Source organism: Saccoglossus kowalevskii, chromosome 12 (assembly GCF_978046115.1).
Source record: "Saccoglossus kowalevskii chromosome 12, keSacKowa6.1, whole genome shotgun sequence".
NCBI lineage: Eukaryota > Metazoa > Hemichordata > Enteropneusta > Harrimaniidae > Saccoglossus > Saccoglossus kowalevskii.
This window is the reverse complement of record NC_140652.1, coordinates 13,570,184-13,588,817: the sequence shown is the minus strand read 5'-3', so window position 1 is coordinate 13,588,817 and position 18,634 is coordinate 13,570,184. Positions and strand designations below refer to the sequence as shown.

Genomic DNA, 18,634 nt, shown 5'->3' with positions numbered 1-18,634 from the left:
CAGTAAAATGAGATGTTTCAGTTTACCCCAAGCAAAACTTCACTAGCATCTGAAATTACAGCTTGCTCAAACAATTCTTATGAAAAACACAACTAAGACAGTTTATAATGTGGCCTTGGGCAATTCAAATTTTAACTTAACGATTTAAGCTGGAAAGTTAATATTTGAAACTTTTTTGGCACAGAATATTAATCTTCGCTTACTCAAATATAATTTTCAATTTCATCAGCAATGTAAATTATTTCTGCAAATATTAATTTATTTCTTACCTAATGCTGCAATTTCATCTGGACCAAATGTCTGGTTCTGGTTCTCCCCTAAATTCTGGCTAATTCTAGTATCTGGTGACCTTTCTGGTGGTTTTGGTGCTGGGATGGAAAAAGAAACAAGTTGAGTGAAATATTCAGTGATTTGCAAAATACTATTTTTTTTTTTAACCCGCTGAGTACCATTATGTCAATTAGATTTAAAATTAACAAAAAACTTAAAAGAAAAATACATAAAAATGTCCTAAAATATTGCAAGAAAAAAGTATGGCAAACAAGGGGTGAAAGAAAACGCTGTCAGTGTATGACACTATTGCATCATGGGATATAAATACTTTGTAATTATAATTCGTTTTTTAAAAATACCAGACAAGCACATTTTTTATAAAGTTAATTTTTCTTTTTCAATGAATGATTGGGAGAAAAATTTGGCTCTCTGAAACTAGTGTCAAGCCAGAAAGAGATTTGTTTCAAAATGGTCAACAAGTTGAGGAGCTAAATGTTTATGCCAAAATAACATGGGTTAAGTTTCCATGGTGACCATTCAACTAAGTTTACATTACTGAAGTTGTACACTTTTTCAGTAATGATATGACAGCTGACAAGAAAGTTATTAGAAAAAAATATTATTCACTTTTGTCATAAAAGTTACAAATTTAAAAATGATAAGAATGAGTGATAGGAATATTTGTTTATATGCGTGCTATAGTACTAGTCTGTATAACATGCATATATTAAAGTAACATTCCCACTTGTATGATATGTAGAAAACATCTCACTGACTGCTGTAAGCACCATAAAGTTCACAGCTCATGAGAAATCACCAAAATCTTGAAATTGAATTCACAAAACTCTCCTCTCCAAAAATTGCCCTTCAGTGATCACAACAATGGAAACTGTGTTTGATTTGTTGATTAGACACCATGACTGTCAGTACAGGTTATATTTTTCGTGATTTATTGCCAAACCAGTTTATGATTTTTCATGGTGATCACAATAATCAGAGGGAGGTGTTCTGCATATACCGGCAATGTGAAGAGAAAATGCAACTTTAAAACAGTTTGATGAATTTAGAATCAAAGTTTAAAAAAGTTACTTCCATATGGAAGCCATTACAGGAACTGCAGAGAATACAATAATAGAAGTGCCATTTTAGATTCATTTTAACATGCGCACACAGCACACCATGCATGGAACATGCAGAAAAGCCCTCTGCATGCTTGTTTTAGCATGCTATGACACACCATGCATGGAACATGCAGAAATGCTCTCTGCATGCTTGTTGTTAGCATGCTATGACACACCATGCATGAAACATGCAGAAATGCTCTCTGCATGCTTGTTGTTAGCATGTTACGACACACCATGCGTGAAACATGCAGAAACACGTTCTGCATGCTAGTTGTTTACATGCTATGACACACCATGCGTGAAACATGCAGAAATGCTCTCTGCATGTTTATTGTTAGCATGCTATGACACCCACTTCTTACCAAATAACATCATTACACCGGAATCATCACTATGAGATGTATGTGTCAATGGATCAAAGTGTACTGAGTGAAAACCAACATGCATTCAGTTAGACATACATGTACATACAACAGTGCACTGGGAGACAACGAGACAACACAGCAATGGGTGGGAATATCAGGTACACAAAATAAATACAATTTCTTAATGCATCATCAATATTTTTGTTGGGTTGGTTGGTTGTTTTATTATCAAAGGCTGGTGTGATCTGTAATTCTGAACAACTGTCAGGGAGAAAAACTTATTTTTTTTTCCATCCATTTTATAGGACTTTGAGCTGGACGTATTTTTCTGGTGAGACCTGGATTGATGTAAATAATCAAAATTTCCGAAGTCAGTGAATATCGTGAAATTCTGTAGCAGTGAACATTTCTTTGCTATACTGTGAACACCAAATGTCAGTGACTTTCATAAAAAATATGGCTTCATGAATGCAATAAAATTGCAAACAATTCTAGTAGTGTAAATTAAATAATTCGCAGTACTTGCAGGTGTTTCCGCAAATTCAAATTGAAACACGTTTCTTTCCATCCAATCACTTGTCAATTGGAAATAAATTCAGTGACATGAAGTTACATGACTTTGCATAAGATCTTCTAAAATATAAAATTAAAGAAGGCACTCACCTTTTTTACTTTTTTCTTTTTTCTCTTTATCCAGCCATGCATACGGTTTGGTGGGTACCACAGTCACTACCTTCAGTACGAGTGTATCACCCGACTTTTTAACCAATTCCACCACGTGTCTATGTGTCGCTTTCACTACATCCTCACCATTAACCTTAGAGAGAGAAAGGAAACAACATGACTGAGCTGAACTCAGCCACCACACATATACTAGCTAACTAACCAAGGTGGAATAAAAAAAAAAAATTCTGATTTTACAGTCTTTCACCCTCTGAACGCAAAGGCCAACTTTTGCCACAAGTAAACAATAAATTTGTACAATTGTGCGAGATTCTAGAAATTGTTTTGGGGTTTTCCTCTTATTTAATATACATATTTGATGACGATCAATTCTGAAATTATCTCTATCTGGTTCAAAATTAACAAAGAAATTCATGAAAATGTGCAAAATTTGTACCATGATCGCTACAAGCATGTTGTATTTTTTAAAAATGATTTGATTTTGTAAAATAACAAACACTCACCTCTACAAGAAAGTCACCTGCTTTCAGTTCGGCTTTATGTGCCACACCCCCTTTATCAACAGCATCCAGATACTGCAACGCTGGGAACTCGGCACTAGGTTGGAATTCTAATGATGGATTGGACGACTTGGCACCACGCAGGACAAAACCGTAACCTTTCTTTGTTCGATGCAATACAACAGTTCTAACATGGTTATCGCAAACTGACGATGGACTATCCAGAAGTGATAGAGGATAACTGATGACATAAAGGGAAAACAACAAAGTTTTAATTTGCTGCATGGAATTAGAAATCAATCATCTGAAACCATGGGGAAGTGTGACCAGTACAAATTTATTTCACAGTGTCTTGTCTGTGCATTTTTATTATTCTTGAAAGTACAAACAATTGGTGGCAAGCTTACAATTTTTTTTTTTTCAACAAATCTTTCAGCCACACCCCCTCATGATTTCAAAGGGTTGACCCCTTAGCAAAGACTTGGTTAACTAGACTAAACAATGCTTTGATTATCACTACAAGCAAAACCATCAATGTCACACTTAAACACAGTGTAACTTGCTCCTTGTATAAAGTAATTATTAAGAAAGCAGATTAATTCTAAGGTAACAACAGGGGGGAAAAATTAGTTAAAAATTGATTTGTAATACAGACATTCTGTAAATGATACTAAGCATACAACTAGTATAACATCCTATATATTATCTGAAAGCTTAAATATAGGGGAATATGTAATGCATATGATATACCAGAAGTCTCACAAAACGTAAAATATCTTTCACAATTCACTTATAAAATTGGCTATCATTGACATTAGTACAACATATGCACTGTATTCTCCTATATTTAAGCTTTCAGAAGATATATAGGATGTTATAGCAGCATGATCAGTAATGTTTACAGAATGTCTGAATCACAGATCAATTTTAACTTGTTTTTCCCCATTTTTACAATTAGAACATTATTCTAAGCACATGTCAGCATCCATTTACATTTCCCATGCAGAAATAGGAGTGTCTTTATATTTTGTAATACCCAGATATTATTGGCATTATAACTCTGAATATACATTGGCTGTGAGTGCATGGCAACACACTTCAGAACACATACAAAAATATTGTGTCCTGTAAATAGTCTAGTATTAAATTTGCATTCTGAGATCGGATTTTTGAATCATTGCGCAATACATTTTGATGGTGTGAATACACATGCATCAAGGTGAGACATGTTTGGCATATATTAAGAATTCTAAATTTCTGCAGTCCATGATAATTGGAAAATTATGTGATTCCCTGTTGCATGATGAAACTTAACACAAAGGTGTTGAACACTAGGGAAACTGGCAAATCAAATTATGGAACATGCAGATGATCAGCTTCCATCAATAATGGTGAAGCAGCTTATCTAGTAAGTGCAGTCACATGTACTGACATCATTTTTTTATTTTAATTCAAAGAATGTGATGCCATCATCTGCTGCATTTTTTGGTATTGTCCAGCATATTATAGATCATAATTCGGTCAAAACAATTGACATTATTCTGCCATACTGAATTTAGAATATTTGGAATATCAAGTATGCACTGTAAATTTCTTTAATTTCGCTAGACAAATTATCGCTAATTTCACAAATCGGTAATAAAGCATGTAATTTTGTAAGCAGTAAGAATGTCTCTACAGCCTTATACAAGTGTCAGCGACTTTCACAAAATGTTGTCTTCCCGAATGCCATGAAATCATAAAATGGCAAACATTTCTAAAAAGTGAAAAATTAAGCATATACATAGCAGTATTCATACAACTTTAATGTGTTTATTATTAATCCAAATACCAACCCGAAAATTGTAAAGACAAGCATAACTTTGTAAAATGTGTATTGTACCAGTAATACAAAATCTTACCGATCATCGATAGTCAGGTCAGGTCAGATCAGATCAGGTCAGGTCAGGTCAGGTCAGGTCAGTAGATAAGAGGAAATGGATGAATGAAAGAATAAGAAGCAACAGAAATATTACTAAGTTGCAAAACCAGAGTATATTAGAATAAGAATAAGTCTAGACTTAAAAACACATGACAGTTTGCAGTACTGCTAGAATGGTAAACATAGCTACAGGTACTAACATTCTGGCAGCATAATTAGAATAAACATGGGTTGTATAGAGAGTAAAACGTCACATAAAAGTACTGCTATAGATTACACATATGCTGCAAGGTATGTTGATATAAGGGTCTCTCCGATATCAACAAGATACACGTAAGAAACACATGCATACCTCTTTGTTTCTTCTTCAACTTGGAATGTCTCTTCTTGACCCGAGATGAAAGACAAATCAACTATTAGTATCACAAATTTAAGAGATCTGTGTTTCGTAATGTTCGTGCAGTTACATTGTACATTGTGTGTACAGAGGAATCAGATTTACCGCTATGTCAATGCATCGTCCTGTTTTGCATATGATCACATGTTCAGAGTTTTTGCCCTCTGTAGACAGAACACTGAAGAGATAAGTTTTTCCCTAAATGGAGACTGTCTCCAAATACCTCGATCTGGATAAAAGCCGCTCTACTGTAAAATTCCAGATATGAAGAAAGAGTTTGGCATTCAGAACAGCATTCCAAAAATTGACGAAGATAATTTCACATACAAGGAAAAATAAATCTTTTTTTTTTAACCTGATTTCTACACAACTGCATATTTCACATTTTTGAGAACTAGTGTCATCTGTGCTGGTAGACATTCCTGTCTTGTTACACTTCATTCATCTATTTTTTATTACTGCACTTTGGGGGTATGCAGGTGACAGAAATATGAAAGTAATAAAAAAATTTACTAATAAAAAAATCGACTAATGAGCTGTACCTTTGACCTTTTTCCCTCTCATTTTCACCTCCTCGACGCAGTATGAAGGAAACCAACCAGCGGAACCTTTCACACTACCTTCCCAAAAATTATGCTCACCAATATTCAAAACTGAAACAAAAAACATTCTTTGAGAGTCAACATTGAAGGCATAGTCCTATGTCACAGTGCCCTCTATGTGTATACCCGGTAAATAGAAATTACAATATATAGTTTTCTTTTACCAGAAGTTAAAAACGCTATTATCACAATTCCTGTAATATTTTTGATTTAACAAGAAAACTCATCCTCAATTTCTTTGGAGATGAATCCTGAATACTTGCCACATCAGGAATGTTAACTTAGAATGCTACTTGGAATTTTTAGTTACAATTTTAGATTTTGAGAAAAATGTCATATTTTATCCCATAGATAAAATTAAAAATGTAATTTTTTTAGTACTTCTAGACATGAACAAGTACATTGTCAGAGACTGTATATCAATTTTTCACACTACGTCACCGACCAAACTTTTTATATTTTGAGATGGTAAAAAGCTTGAAAACAGACAAAACGTGACATACTCATTTAATTTTTTACACCTATTTTTTTTTTTTTAAACTGAGTGCGGTAACCCCATATTTTTATTTTATTTTTCTCAATCACTATGTTAAAATACAGAAATTACATTATACTGACTATTGGTTATACGGTAGAAATCTACCTCAACAGTGCCAAAAACGGGTTACAAGAACACAGGTGGTATTTTGTTATCGCTAGAGGCATATACATATACAGGCGAAATCTGTGCAAAAACAAAGCTAGCATTTTCTTTGCTCTATGCCACCTGTATTGGCGATGCAATCCTACATCGTGATTGAGCATCCTGCAAAACTAATTTCTCACCTTCAACAAAATCTCCTTTTTTCAAGGACAATTCACCTGCTTCTAACGCTGTGTAGTTTTTGACCGCAATGAAGGTCCTCCCAGGAGTGCAATCGTAAAGCTTCTTGTGCGTCATTATTTTACTACTATCGAATTTTATTGAATTCTTTGTGCCTACACGAGACAAAAAACATCAAATTATATCATGCAAACTTATACTATAGTACATAATATTAATTATACTACATTAGAATACCACTCATTTACATCATACAAAGTTGCTAATATACTACATTAGAATAAACCACTCATTTACATCACAAGTTGCTAATATACTACATTAGAATACCACTCATTTACATCATACAAAGTTGCTAATATACTACATTAGAATATACCACTCATTTACATCACAAGTTGCTAATATACTACATTAGAATACCACTCATTTACATCACAAGTTGCTAATATACTACATTAGAATACCACTCATTTACATCATACAAAGTTGCTAATATACTACATTAGAATATACAGCTCATTTACATCACAAAAAGTTGGTAATATACTACATTAGAATATATCACTCATTTACAGCATACAAAGTTGCTCATATACTACATTAGAAAATACTGTTCATTTACATCATACAAAGTTGGTAATATACTACATTAGAATATACCACTCATTTACATCATACAAAGTTGCTGATATACTACATTAGATGATACCACTTATTTACATCATACAAAGTTGCTAATATACTACATTAGAAAATACTGTTCATTTACATCATACAAAGTTGGTAATATACTACATTAGAATATACCACTCATTTACATCATACAAAGTTGCTGATATACTACATTAGATGATACCACTTATTTACATCATACAAAGTTGCTAATATACTACATTAGAATATACTGTTCATTTACACCATACAAAGTTACTGATATACTACATTAGAATATACCGCTCATTTACATCATACAAAGTTGCTGATATACTACAATAGAATATATCGCTCATTTACACCATACAAAGTTACTGATATACTACATTAGAATATACCGCTCATTTACATCACAAAAAGTTGCTGATATACTACATTAGAATATACCACTCATTTACATCATACAAAGTTGATAATATATTACTTTAGAATATCAAGCACAATTACACCATACAAGGCTTTATTTAAGGCTCAGTTCAAATGAAACATTCATGTACAAATACAAACTTTGTATGACGTGAATGGTTAAAGTAATTCTAATTAGTTCCAAACATTAAAATGCTTTAATCAATGAGTTTTAGGACAACCAATCAGAATGCCTGTTTTGTTCCATAGAGTGAATAAACATTAAAAAGATTAATAAAATTAAAATAAATGAATTAGGAATTAGAAACTTGTACTAATAATTATACCAACCCTTACATTATGAACATGTATATTATTATACCAAGACGCACAATACCATGTTAAATATACGTTCCCAAAAAATACCACACTTATATATCATGCTACCATATACCATGTCAAGATATACCATGCTACGATATATTATTCCATGATACATAATGATATAGTATGTCATACCAAGACATACATGTATTAAGCTAAAATACACCATGATATGATATACCATAGTATGGTACATCATGATGAAATAAATGTATACTATGTGATAATACACCATGCTGTAATACATCATGCTAAATTATTAAGAAATGATATACAGTATGTTGATTATTAATGTTATAAAAATGATAAAGTGGGGTGCAATAATGTAAGCATGGACCGCTAACTAAAACATTGTAAGTGACGAAAAACAGACAGAACATTAAGTAGGACATGATGGATAGTGTTGGGGACTGTGTATTTGTATATGATGTGGAAGAAGAAACAGTTGAAATAAACCATGACAAAGAATGGTTCAGATAATGTATATTATGTGAAGACAGTTTTTAAACAAGTTTTGGCAAATAACAGTTCCTTTGACATGTACTAGTATACGGTACACAATGTGATATAGTTGCACTCAAAGGTGATACATTGTTTGACAGTAGCATAGTTGTTAGGAGTCTGTGTAACACCCCAACCATGTGTGAACAGCAATTATAATACCATATAGCTATCAAGTTTAGGATGGAAATTGCAGGCTGCTACAGAGTAAAGAGATACACCTGATACTGCCACCCTCATCCCATTCCATGCCACCCTACCCTTCCCACAAATGGAATGACCCAATTATCACCATGTTTAGGCATGACTGCAGCAGTATCAAATCTCTGCAGGATTACTACTGCACCAGTCACTCCAAAAGCCAACCATGTAGGTGTGGATCAGAAACCAATGAAAAGACTCCATAAGAACATGATTTCAAGCAGTTATAGATGCAAGCCAGCTACACAAGGCATGACACACCCAACAGCTAGTTTTTTCCCAATAGGCTAGGGAGTTTGTGTGATAATATGCAAATTAGACACCTGTTGTTTAATTAGCATATTTTGGAATGGCTGACATCTGTAGTTGTATAACTTTCTATAATTCAAATTGTGGAACCTCCAAAATGTTGGTTACATTTTCAACTCTATTTTGTCAGCTACAAATGAGGAACACCATAAAAAGAGCATTTTTTTCTTAATATATCTGAGCCTTTTTAGCAATGTTTAGTGTATGTGCAAAATGTATCACAGGTCAATAAGCTCCCCTAAGTGTTAGAAAAATTGTTTCTTAGCTTGTGTTTTTATGTGTTTACAAAGTGTATGATTGATGATGCCTTTGCACTCGTAAATAGTTAGTAAATATTTCCAAAATATAAAAATATGAAAGAATGTTAATACATTGAGAGGAACTGTGCATTTAAATAAAGAATGGCTACAGTTTTATGTTGCCGTGCTGATTGTAAGGATGCTATAGAAATCTGAGAATCTTTGACACCTCAACAGTTTATCAGCAGTTCTTCAAAATTACAACTTGTGGACAAAGTATTTGAAAGCCAGAAAACAAAGGTGTTGTACTAGTAGAAAAAGTTTTAGCATGACCATTTATAAATAATTTTTTTTCTTTTTCATCTCTTGTGTAGAAGACAGTTAGGATAAAAATTAGTACTATTAAATTGATTCACGCAGGATTAGGAGTGTGAGTTTTTCCACTTTTTTTTGTTATGTGTGAAAATCATGTTGAAAAAGAACCAATTGAAGTTGTTTATGCAATGATGTGATGAACACCAACAACATTTACAAAGTACAATACTATTGGCTGTGAAGCAGCAAGACCAAGCATATTAACCAATATGAGAAAGTGTTACATTCTCAATGCAATTGCAACAATGGACAATGACAAACAAGTTTCAATTGGTTCTTTTCTTGTCACATGACTTTGCTCACCATTTTTACTTCTAGGCAAGGTGCAAGTGGCAGCAGCGATACTGTGCGGCCTCTGCTTAATTCTTTCTTCATATTTACTTGTGTTTAAGCATCTGGCATTGTGTAAAAATGAACTACTTCTAGGTAAAGTAGACGTACTTGGAGCGACAATGACCGGTCGATACATATCTTCCGGTTTTCTAGGAGTACTACTAAGAAGGGATTCTGCCGACCCTGTACTGCCGATGGACCGTGGAGATGAGCTGCCAGCATACCCGATTGGTAAACTCCGAAGCGATCCATTTGGGGATGAATATTCACCATTTATTTGCGGTATATGTGTATCACTCCATGTACTATGTACGTACATTGACGACGGCCGCCTACGCATGCTGTATTTGGGTGCATCCCTAAATGGAACTGTAATGAAAACATACATTGCTACATGGTATCAACATTCTAAACAAAGCATTGCCTTTTTTTTCTGTTCCTCTACAATGTTTACATCAGTGGTACTGCATGTGTATCAGAATGACGTTTCTTTTCAACAGAACTGCCAATTTGACGATGTGATGTGCACACATATAGCACAACTTTCTGGATGAAACACAACACAAACACACACGCACAATATTAACAGTAATTGAGGTATATTGGACCATGCAATTACAGAAATCAAGTGTTTTACAAGATTTACCATGAACCTTAAACCAGAATATGACCTGACATATCAAACAGTGTTAACTTCTGAGTTGCTTTAAAGACATTCTATAAAAGGTAATCTACCGGTACTTCCAGTATCTGAAAGCCAGACACAACCCAAAGATCATACAATACAGGTTAACATGTACCGGTATATCCGACAAAAAATAGGGGATGACTACTACTATGACGACATGATTTAGGACAAAATATACAATTTGGGTGAATTGTTGAAAGTTGAGCACAGCAAAACAATGCACTGAATGGGTCAGGCTGAGATCAGAAATGAAAGTGGGGTTTAACATAATCTCCGAAATGTAACCTGTTGAGACTCATTTCAAGTTAATGTGCATTTAATCCTAAATATCATAAACAATGAAATGCACAGAATAATTTACAACTCAGAAGACTTGGACAATCATGCATTTGTTAAAACCTTAAAATTATTGAGATCACACATGGACCTACAAAATAGACTCCAGACCCTGCACTTACCGCTCTCTAAACAGCAGCACATAGGAAAGAAATAAAACTATCAAAGTATAACTGAATATTAAATAAAAAAGTTACAAAAAAAAGCCAAAAGACTGCAAACTACACTGGGGAACTACATGTATGATGAAAAGATATTTAAACAGCAAAGTGACACTATTAAACATGATACACTTCATGATTCAGTCACAGCTTCATATGCTAAGGTAGGACACTCTCTGAATATGAAAGCTTCCGTTCAAATGACAGTTGGATTGCTGGTTGATTAAAACCACAATCGTCACACAATTCATGTATGTAAACATGTATCAAAAACATGTATTGTTTACACAAAATCTGACGACTGTAGTGCTTTACTTCATCAAGGCTTAAATGTTGACCCCTAGTTATAAAGTGACCACCTCCCACCAGGGCACTTTACCTCAATTTTCTAAATCGAGAGAATTCCCTAGACAATCAAGATTATGATTACTAGTTCAAGAGATAATAACCATAACCAGTAACCATTTGTTGACAGCCCAAGAATGCATGCACAATTGATGTGACTGTGTGCTTTTAGCCTTTTTCACCACCAGTTCCCTCTTTTCAACACAAATTCACAAAATTGTCCTGTTTATAGTCTGTACTTCCCTTCAGATGATCGGGCAAAAATAGTACAATTTTTTTAGTAAAAGCTGAAAATTTACTCAAATTTTGTCTTTGGCTCTAAAATTAGGGTTTATTTTCAGAAATATTGAAGAATTTAAGAAAAAAGTACAGACAAATTTGGGCAAGAAAGTCTGGTGTTGAAAACATTAGTACAACACAAAAGCAAATTCTACATTCATTTTGAGGGGGAGTTACAATTGATGGAAAAAGTTGGATATGATGAGATATTCTCTCAATATTTCAACCTGATTTGTTCACAACTAAAAAAACTAAAATCACTGTAATAAATATTTCCAAATATCTCAAAGTTTCGAGATAATCTCAATTTTTCACAAAAAAATTATAAATCTATGACTTCAAAGTTGTCATTCACGTTGCTATCCGGAAAGATGATAGAAAGTGCCACAAATAAAACTTTGTTTCTTACCAACATCTTCAGATCCATGATTTCTAATGATTTCAGCCAAATCAAAATTATTTGCAACTATGGCAACCTGTGCAGTGAAGATATAAAATGTAGTCAGTAACAACGAAGATTTATAAGATTAAGCATAAGCAAGATTTATGATTAGGTACAGTGTGATAAAGATCCCATTCTATAAGACTTGTGCATGTACAACAATCATCAATTCATCATAGAACACTTTGGATGCAAGTCGGTAACCAAGAAAAGGTTTTGGAATTAGAAATGAGCAATTGACACCCTCAATGGCATAAAAGAATGATTACTTTGTCTTTATGATATAGCACCATGTGTTTTCCTATTGATATTGACAACACGCATGATTGAGTATTGTCAGGAAGAGTATTCACTAGAATATCTTCTATAAACAACCATTGGTCGGGAATAATTTCAACAATTTAATTTTTACACTGACTAAATCTCATGAAACTTACACCAGTAAGATTCACACTGCTACAAAAAATTTGTAAGATTGCTGATGTAGCGCCCTCAGTGGCACTAAAGGATAATTACTTTGTCTTTATATCACCATGTTTAGTGTTTTCAAATTGACTTCCTGATTCAAACACACTGGAATATGTCAGGAAAAGTATTTATAATTTAAACAGTTGGGTGGCACCATCAATGGAACACAGGTATGATTACTTTGTTTTTATGATATATATCATGCTTCATTCCAACTGTCTGATTCCACACACTGAAATATATCCCGAATAGACAAGACAGTGAACAGTCAATATTTTCTTACCTGAAATGCCGTCTGATTTGCATAGTTTTTAATATCTTTATCTGCACCTCTGAATAACAACACTCTAGCACATTGTTCTTGGTTATAGAGAGCGCAGACATGTATTGCGGTATTTCCAGCACCGTTCTGAACATTCATAATAGCGCCATAGTATAGTAAATGCTCCAAGTGTTGTACTCTACCGTATCGACATGCCTGAAAACAGAGAGACAAGGTGGTCTGCATGATGCATTGTATTCAATGTGGGACCCATGTGAGACATACCAGATATGCTAGACATAATACTTATAATATATTCACAAAAGTGAGTTTCCAATTTATGGCTAAAAGAGTCTGCTGTAGCGCATGTCTTTAAATCAAGTGGTAAACTATTTCATAATTGTGGTGCAGCATTTTTTAAAAAAAAGCATGACTTTCAAAGGCATTCAAGTTTGATTTGTGTTTGGATAACATAAGTTGATTTTGTGAATGGAGAATGTTTTGGTTTGTATAATGTCACAAGATCACGCATATATATAAGGGGCAATACCAAGAACACAATGAAATGTAACAAGCAGAATCTTAAATATAATACGTTTTATAGGCAAGTAGTTGAGTTTGTATAAAATGTTTGTGATATGACTGTTTACACAAATTTTTCCACATGCGCTGCATGACAATTACTAGGTTGTTTTTTTTATTTATTTAAATTTTTTTTTATTTTTCTCTTGCATGTACATGTGATGCAGGAGGTTTCAAGAAAAGCCATATCTGCGTTCCCACTTTGCACATTTGTGAGGTTTTCTTCCCACACCAATATACTAATATATATTCCATCAACAATTGCGGATGAGTAATTTAGAGAAATGAACTATAGAATATGAATTTAAGCACCCCCCTCCCCCCAAGAATTTAGAAAGCTTTGTCGAAGGTTAAGTACTCTCTATTTCGCTACTTTGTCGAAAGGTCAAGTAAGCTCCAGTACTCTCAAAATGAGATAAGTGAGAAAGGGAGCTCATCTGCTTTTAATATATTATATTTTTCAAACACACATATTATGTTTTTATCTTGTTTTGGGAGTGTTTCACATAATTGCAAAGTGAGAATGCAAATTTAAGAAATCATTTTGTAATGGAATCCAGGCAGTTTGCTTTTTTGGGATTCACAAAAAAATCAATTTAAAAGCTATTCCCGGAGGCATTCTGGTAATGCAGTGTTGATCTGTTGGAATTGATTTTAGAAAAAAAAGTGGCATGATTTTGTTAAAAAAATGGTAATTAGCAATCCTGAAAAGGTAAACTGAAGTATTTATAGCTTTTCGCAGTTGTTAACAGTTAATGGTTACCACCGTGTACATATTTGCACGATATTCACGGCGGTGTAATGTCTTACCTGATGTATCTCCCGCCAGCCTTGGCCATCAGCAGCATTGAGTTCGCATCTCTCATGTAACAATAACTGTGTGCACTCCGCGTTCACTTTATTAGTTACTGTGTGATATAAAGGAGTCAGTCCTTTGTTGTCATGGTAATTTGGTGATGCTCCTAAATCTAATAAAGTCTACAAATTAAAAAAAAAAAAAATAATTAGTATTCAGTAAAACATGACCTAATAATGTTATAAAGTTAGAAGGCTACTCATAATTGTTGAGAAAGTTGTTCATAGTTTGCAAGGCTCATACTCATTAATATAAATTTGGCATACATTCAATACTGTTATATTGATAGTTCATAACTGTAGACAAAAGATCAGGCTTTAGATCTACTGTAAAATACTTTATTTACGCTTGGAATTAATTTTCGCTATTTTCGCTGAAGGAATGATTTAGTGAAAATAAAATCCAGCGAATATACCTTTTTTCCTATATTTTACATTCAACTTGTCAAAAATCATGGGAAAAAAAATTCCATACAAAACACCCAAAAAATCTTTACAGCAAAAATCAAGTCCAGCGAAAATAAATTATTTTACAGTAAATAGTAAAATATGCAGGTTTTCTAGATTAGTAATAATATGACTGCCTGTTTTAGAACCATTATAGACAGAAAAGATATTCAATGATTCTAGTTTAATTTCATAGCTTTTTGCATTTTGCAACTTTTTTCTGCCTTCATGAAATTAAACTAATTTGTGGTATATGGATGTTACATTACATTACTAACTTTTAATATGCTGTAATTGCCTTTCTTCGCTGCTTTATGTACCGGCGTTAAACCATCTGTGGATCGAAAATCTTGATGTGCCCCGCCGTTGACGAGTAATAGAATAATATCATTAGTTCTATCCATAGATGATGCTAATGTCAATGGAGTCTCTGAAAGTAAAAACAAAACAAAATGCCATATTATGCATGTACGTGTACAAAGACTGAAAGGTGGCTAAACCTCTTTTGTTAAAATGGAAAAGGTTTTTCATGAATACAGTTTCATATGCAAATATAAAGAATAAATTAACGCATAATTAAAACTAGAAATATATAGTGCACCTTCATACTAATCTTACCTCCAGTCTCATCATCATGGTAGTTTGGGTCCAGCCCTTTGTCTAGAAATTTTCGTACTTTATCAATGTTCCGAGACTTTACATGATCCATGAATACTTTCAGATTGGCCTTGGTGTGTATTTTACGTATCTGCATTTTATCTAATTTTAATTGTTTGTAAACTCTTCTCTTGTACTTAAACTGAAAAACAAAATTATGATTGTTATATATTTAATTATGAATGAAATGCTTATTAGCAAAGCTCCCAAACAACTAGAATCTTCAAATTCAGTGAATTCAATATATCGGGGGTAACACTGAAGTAGACAAGTTTGATGATGTTTGATTGGCCTGATGTATGTGCATTCATGTTAAAGAGACTGTGCAGTATTCTTTATTAGATTTTGCAATAGTTTCTAATAGTTAGTAAATGCACATGTTTGTATACAGTACACTAATCCTGCTAGACTAGTACCTCATACATGTACAAACTCCTCCAGTTAGACAGTACAAACATGTAACTTGAATAAACTGCAAGCTCCCCTAGATGGATGGAAACTAGCATTAACTGTAAGCTCCCCTAGCTAGATGAAAACTAGCATTGACTGCAAGTTACCCTAGAAATATTAAAACTGGCATTAACTATAAGCACCCCTAGCTAGATGAAAACTAGCATTAACCGTAAGCACCCCTGGCTAGATGAAAACTAGCATTAACCGTGAGCACCCGTAGCTAGATGAAAACTAGCATTAACTGTAAGATCCCCTAGCTAGATGAAAACTAGCATTGACTGCAAGTTCCCCTGGCTAGATGAAAACTAGCATTAACCGTAAGCACCCCTGGCTAGATGAAAACTAGCATTAACTGTGAGCACCCCTAGCTAGATGAAAACTAGCATTAACTGTGTGCACCCCTAGCTAGATGAAAACTAGCATTAACTGTGAGCACCCCTAAGATAAATGACATACATGTAATATTGACACTTACTTCTAGATACCCTATGGGACTACTCAGAGGATAGTCCCGGAGTGGTCTCTCTTCTTCCAAGAATTTACCAGCTCTGCCATTTTCTGGTAGACTATAAAAACCGTAATTATTACCATCTTTCAACTCTTTGGCCAATGTCGATAACACTTGTTGTTTGGCAGTATAAACAGTCTTATCAAGGTGAAAACATAAACATTTCTGAAAATAACAAAAAAATTATGAAAAATGTGCATAATATATAAAATTTCCCTATTGGTGTTTTTGCTCATATTATGGGATACATGTATATATTTCAGAGTGACATCACATAAGTGGATATCACAGGAAATATAGCAATATTACTGGTATGCGACTACACACTATGCTTTTATTCAAGTTTTCCTGATTTTTGCAAGTCAGTTAACATTTCTTGTGGGGTCCAAAATACAGAGACTTTTGTCCTTACCATTAATTACTAATGTATGATCAAAATATCATATTAGCTCTATTAGTAGTGCACATGTACTGAGGTCACAAACAAGCAGCCTCTCGGCTGAGAAAGCTCCGCTGTTTGCAATGCACATTTCAATTATAGAACAGAAGATATCATTAGAAAATGAACAATATCATTAGTATCAATGCAATGGGACTTGCTGTTTTCAACAAAAATTCAAAAATATCATTTTTCACCATGAATGATTGTGGTTTATAACAAGAAGAAAATATCACTTTTTACCAAAAATGACAAAAATATTCACCAAAATTAGAGAATTAAAGATATCATTACAAAATGAACAAATCTGAGAGAGGTCCACATGTAGTACCTATATATGTAATATCAAAGCAATTGAACTTGCAGTTTTTAACAAGAAGTCGAAAATATCACTTTTTACCAAAAATGACAAAAATATTCACCAAAATTAGAGAACTAAAGATATCATTACAAAATGAACAAATCTGAGAGAGATCCACATGTAGTACCTATATATGTATTATCAAAGCAATTGGACTTGCGGTTTTTAACAAGAAGTCGAAAATATCACTTTTTACCAAAAATTACAAAAATATTCACCAAAATTAGAGAATTGAACAAATCTGAAAGAGGTCTACCCAAAGTACATATACACCAAGTATCAAAGCATTCAGGCTTGTAGTTTTCAAGAAGAAGTCGAAAAAGTAAAACATTGACACGGACGACGACGACGGACAATCACTCATATGATAAGCTCTGCTCGACAAAGTCGACAGCAGAGCTAAAAAGGGATAACTACATGTATGTCAAAATAATTCATATTTTAATAACAGTATAATAAATGTAATATTGCTGTTTATTCACTTTTATTAGAGATTTGATTCTAATGGAACAAATTTACATGTAAGTTTTAACAACACTACAAAACATTAAGTGTTAGGTTTATACAGAGTCATCTTATATAAACCAAAACTTTGTCTCTCCCACAAATTACCAGGAGATTATCAAAGTCAGGATCAATTCGGTTATGGCCGCGTGGAAAACAAAACTCTCCACCACTAATCCATTTAGCCAGTCAAAGCTATATGGGGGTTCAGAGCCAAACTCAGATTAAGCTGACTTGATCTGAGCCAGTGAGCTCTGAAAACATACCTTCGGATAAACAAGGCAATTAACACTTACTTGTAAATTTTGTTCAGGTATTGATACTCTCACGTAGATAGAGTCCGAATTTTCAGATCCACTCGACTGCATAGACTCTGAGGAACCATCTTTTTCTAAGACCAGTCCATTAATCTTAGGGGAGGGTGGCCTATTTGGAGGAGGGGGAGGTATATGATCTGGTGGAGGTGGAATATCTTCTTGGTGGATATTCATGCTTTGTTTCTTCTCCGTTTCATGAAAATTCTGTAATAAATAAACATGAATCAAATTTAGAATGATTATTTTATATGCATCATTGACTCAATTTCAGTTTAACCCACATGATTCATTGCAAGATAAGTATGTGTGGGACTCACAGGAACACCTACAATGTAAGTCCCTACATGCAAGTATGTTCTGTTAAATTAATGATACATGTAAATAGAAAGGGCTCACTAAGTGAGTTATACTTGCAATACAATATCACATGAAGGAGC

The 18,634-nt window shown here is 33.7% G+C and overlaps 1 protein-coding gene across 5 annotated transcripts in view; it reads right to left on the bottom strand.

The window, feature by feature from the left end:
- Nucleotides 1-18,401, bottom strand: part of LOC100366763 (uncharacterized) — a 29,558-nt gene extending 11,157 nt beyond the window's left edge. Inside the window, exons 1-14 of one of the 5 annotated variants that reach the window (XM_078010523.2) lie at nt 18,177-18,401; nt 16,544-16,741; nt 15,577-15,757; nt 15,237-15,388; nt 14,467-14,634; nt 13,096-13,290; nt 12,312-12,378; nt 10,064-10,462; nt 6,692-6,844; nt 5,807-5,917; nt 5,220-5,253; nt 2,950-3,187; nt 2,426-2,579; nt 270-368 (exon numbers count right to left, since the gene is read on the bottom strand). In XM_078010523.2, the coding sequence (XP_077866649.2) occupies nt 270-368; nt 2,426-2,579; nt 2,950-3,187; nt 5,220-5,253; nt 5,807-5,917; nt 6,692-6,844; nt 10,064-10,462; nt 12,312-12,378; nt 13,096-13,290; nt 14,467-14,634; nt 15,237-15,388; nt 15,577-15,757; nt 16,544-16,741; nt 18,177-18,371 (2,344 nt within the window). In that variant the 5' untranslated portion in view covers nt 18,372-18,401. Of the gene's footprint in view, nt 1-269; nt 369-2,425; nt 2,580-2,949; nt 3,188-5,219; nt 5,254-5,806; nt 5,918-6,691; nt 6,845-10,063; nt 10,463-12,311; nt 12,379-13,095; nt 13,291-14,466; nt 14,635-15,236; nt 15,389-15,576; nt 15,758-16,543; nt 16,742-18,176 lie in introns of those variants that run through there. The other 4 variants (XM_085506438.1, XM_085506437.1, XM_085506439.1 and 1 more) reach the window with 4 other exon arrangements.
- Nucleotides 18,402-18,634: the final 233 nt, after the last annotated feature.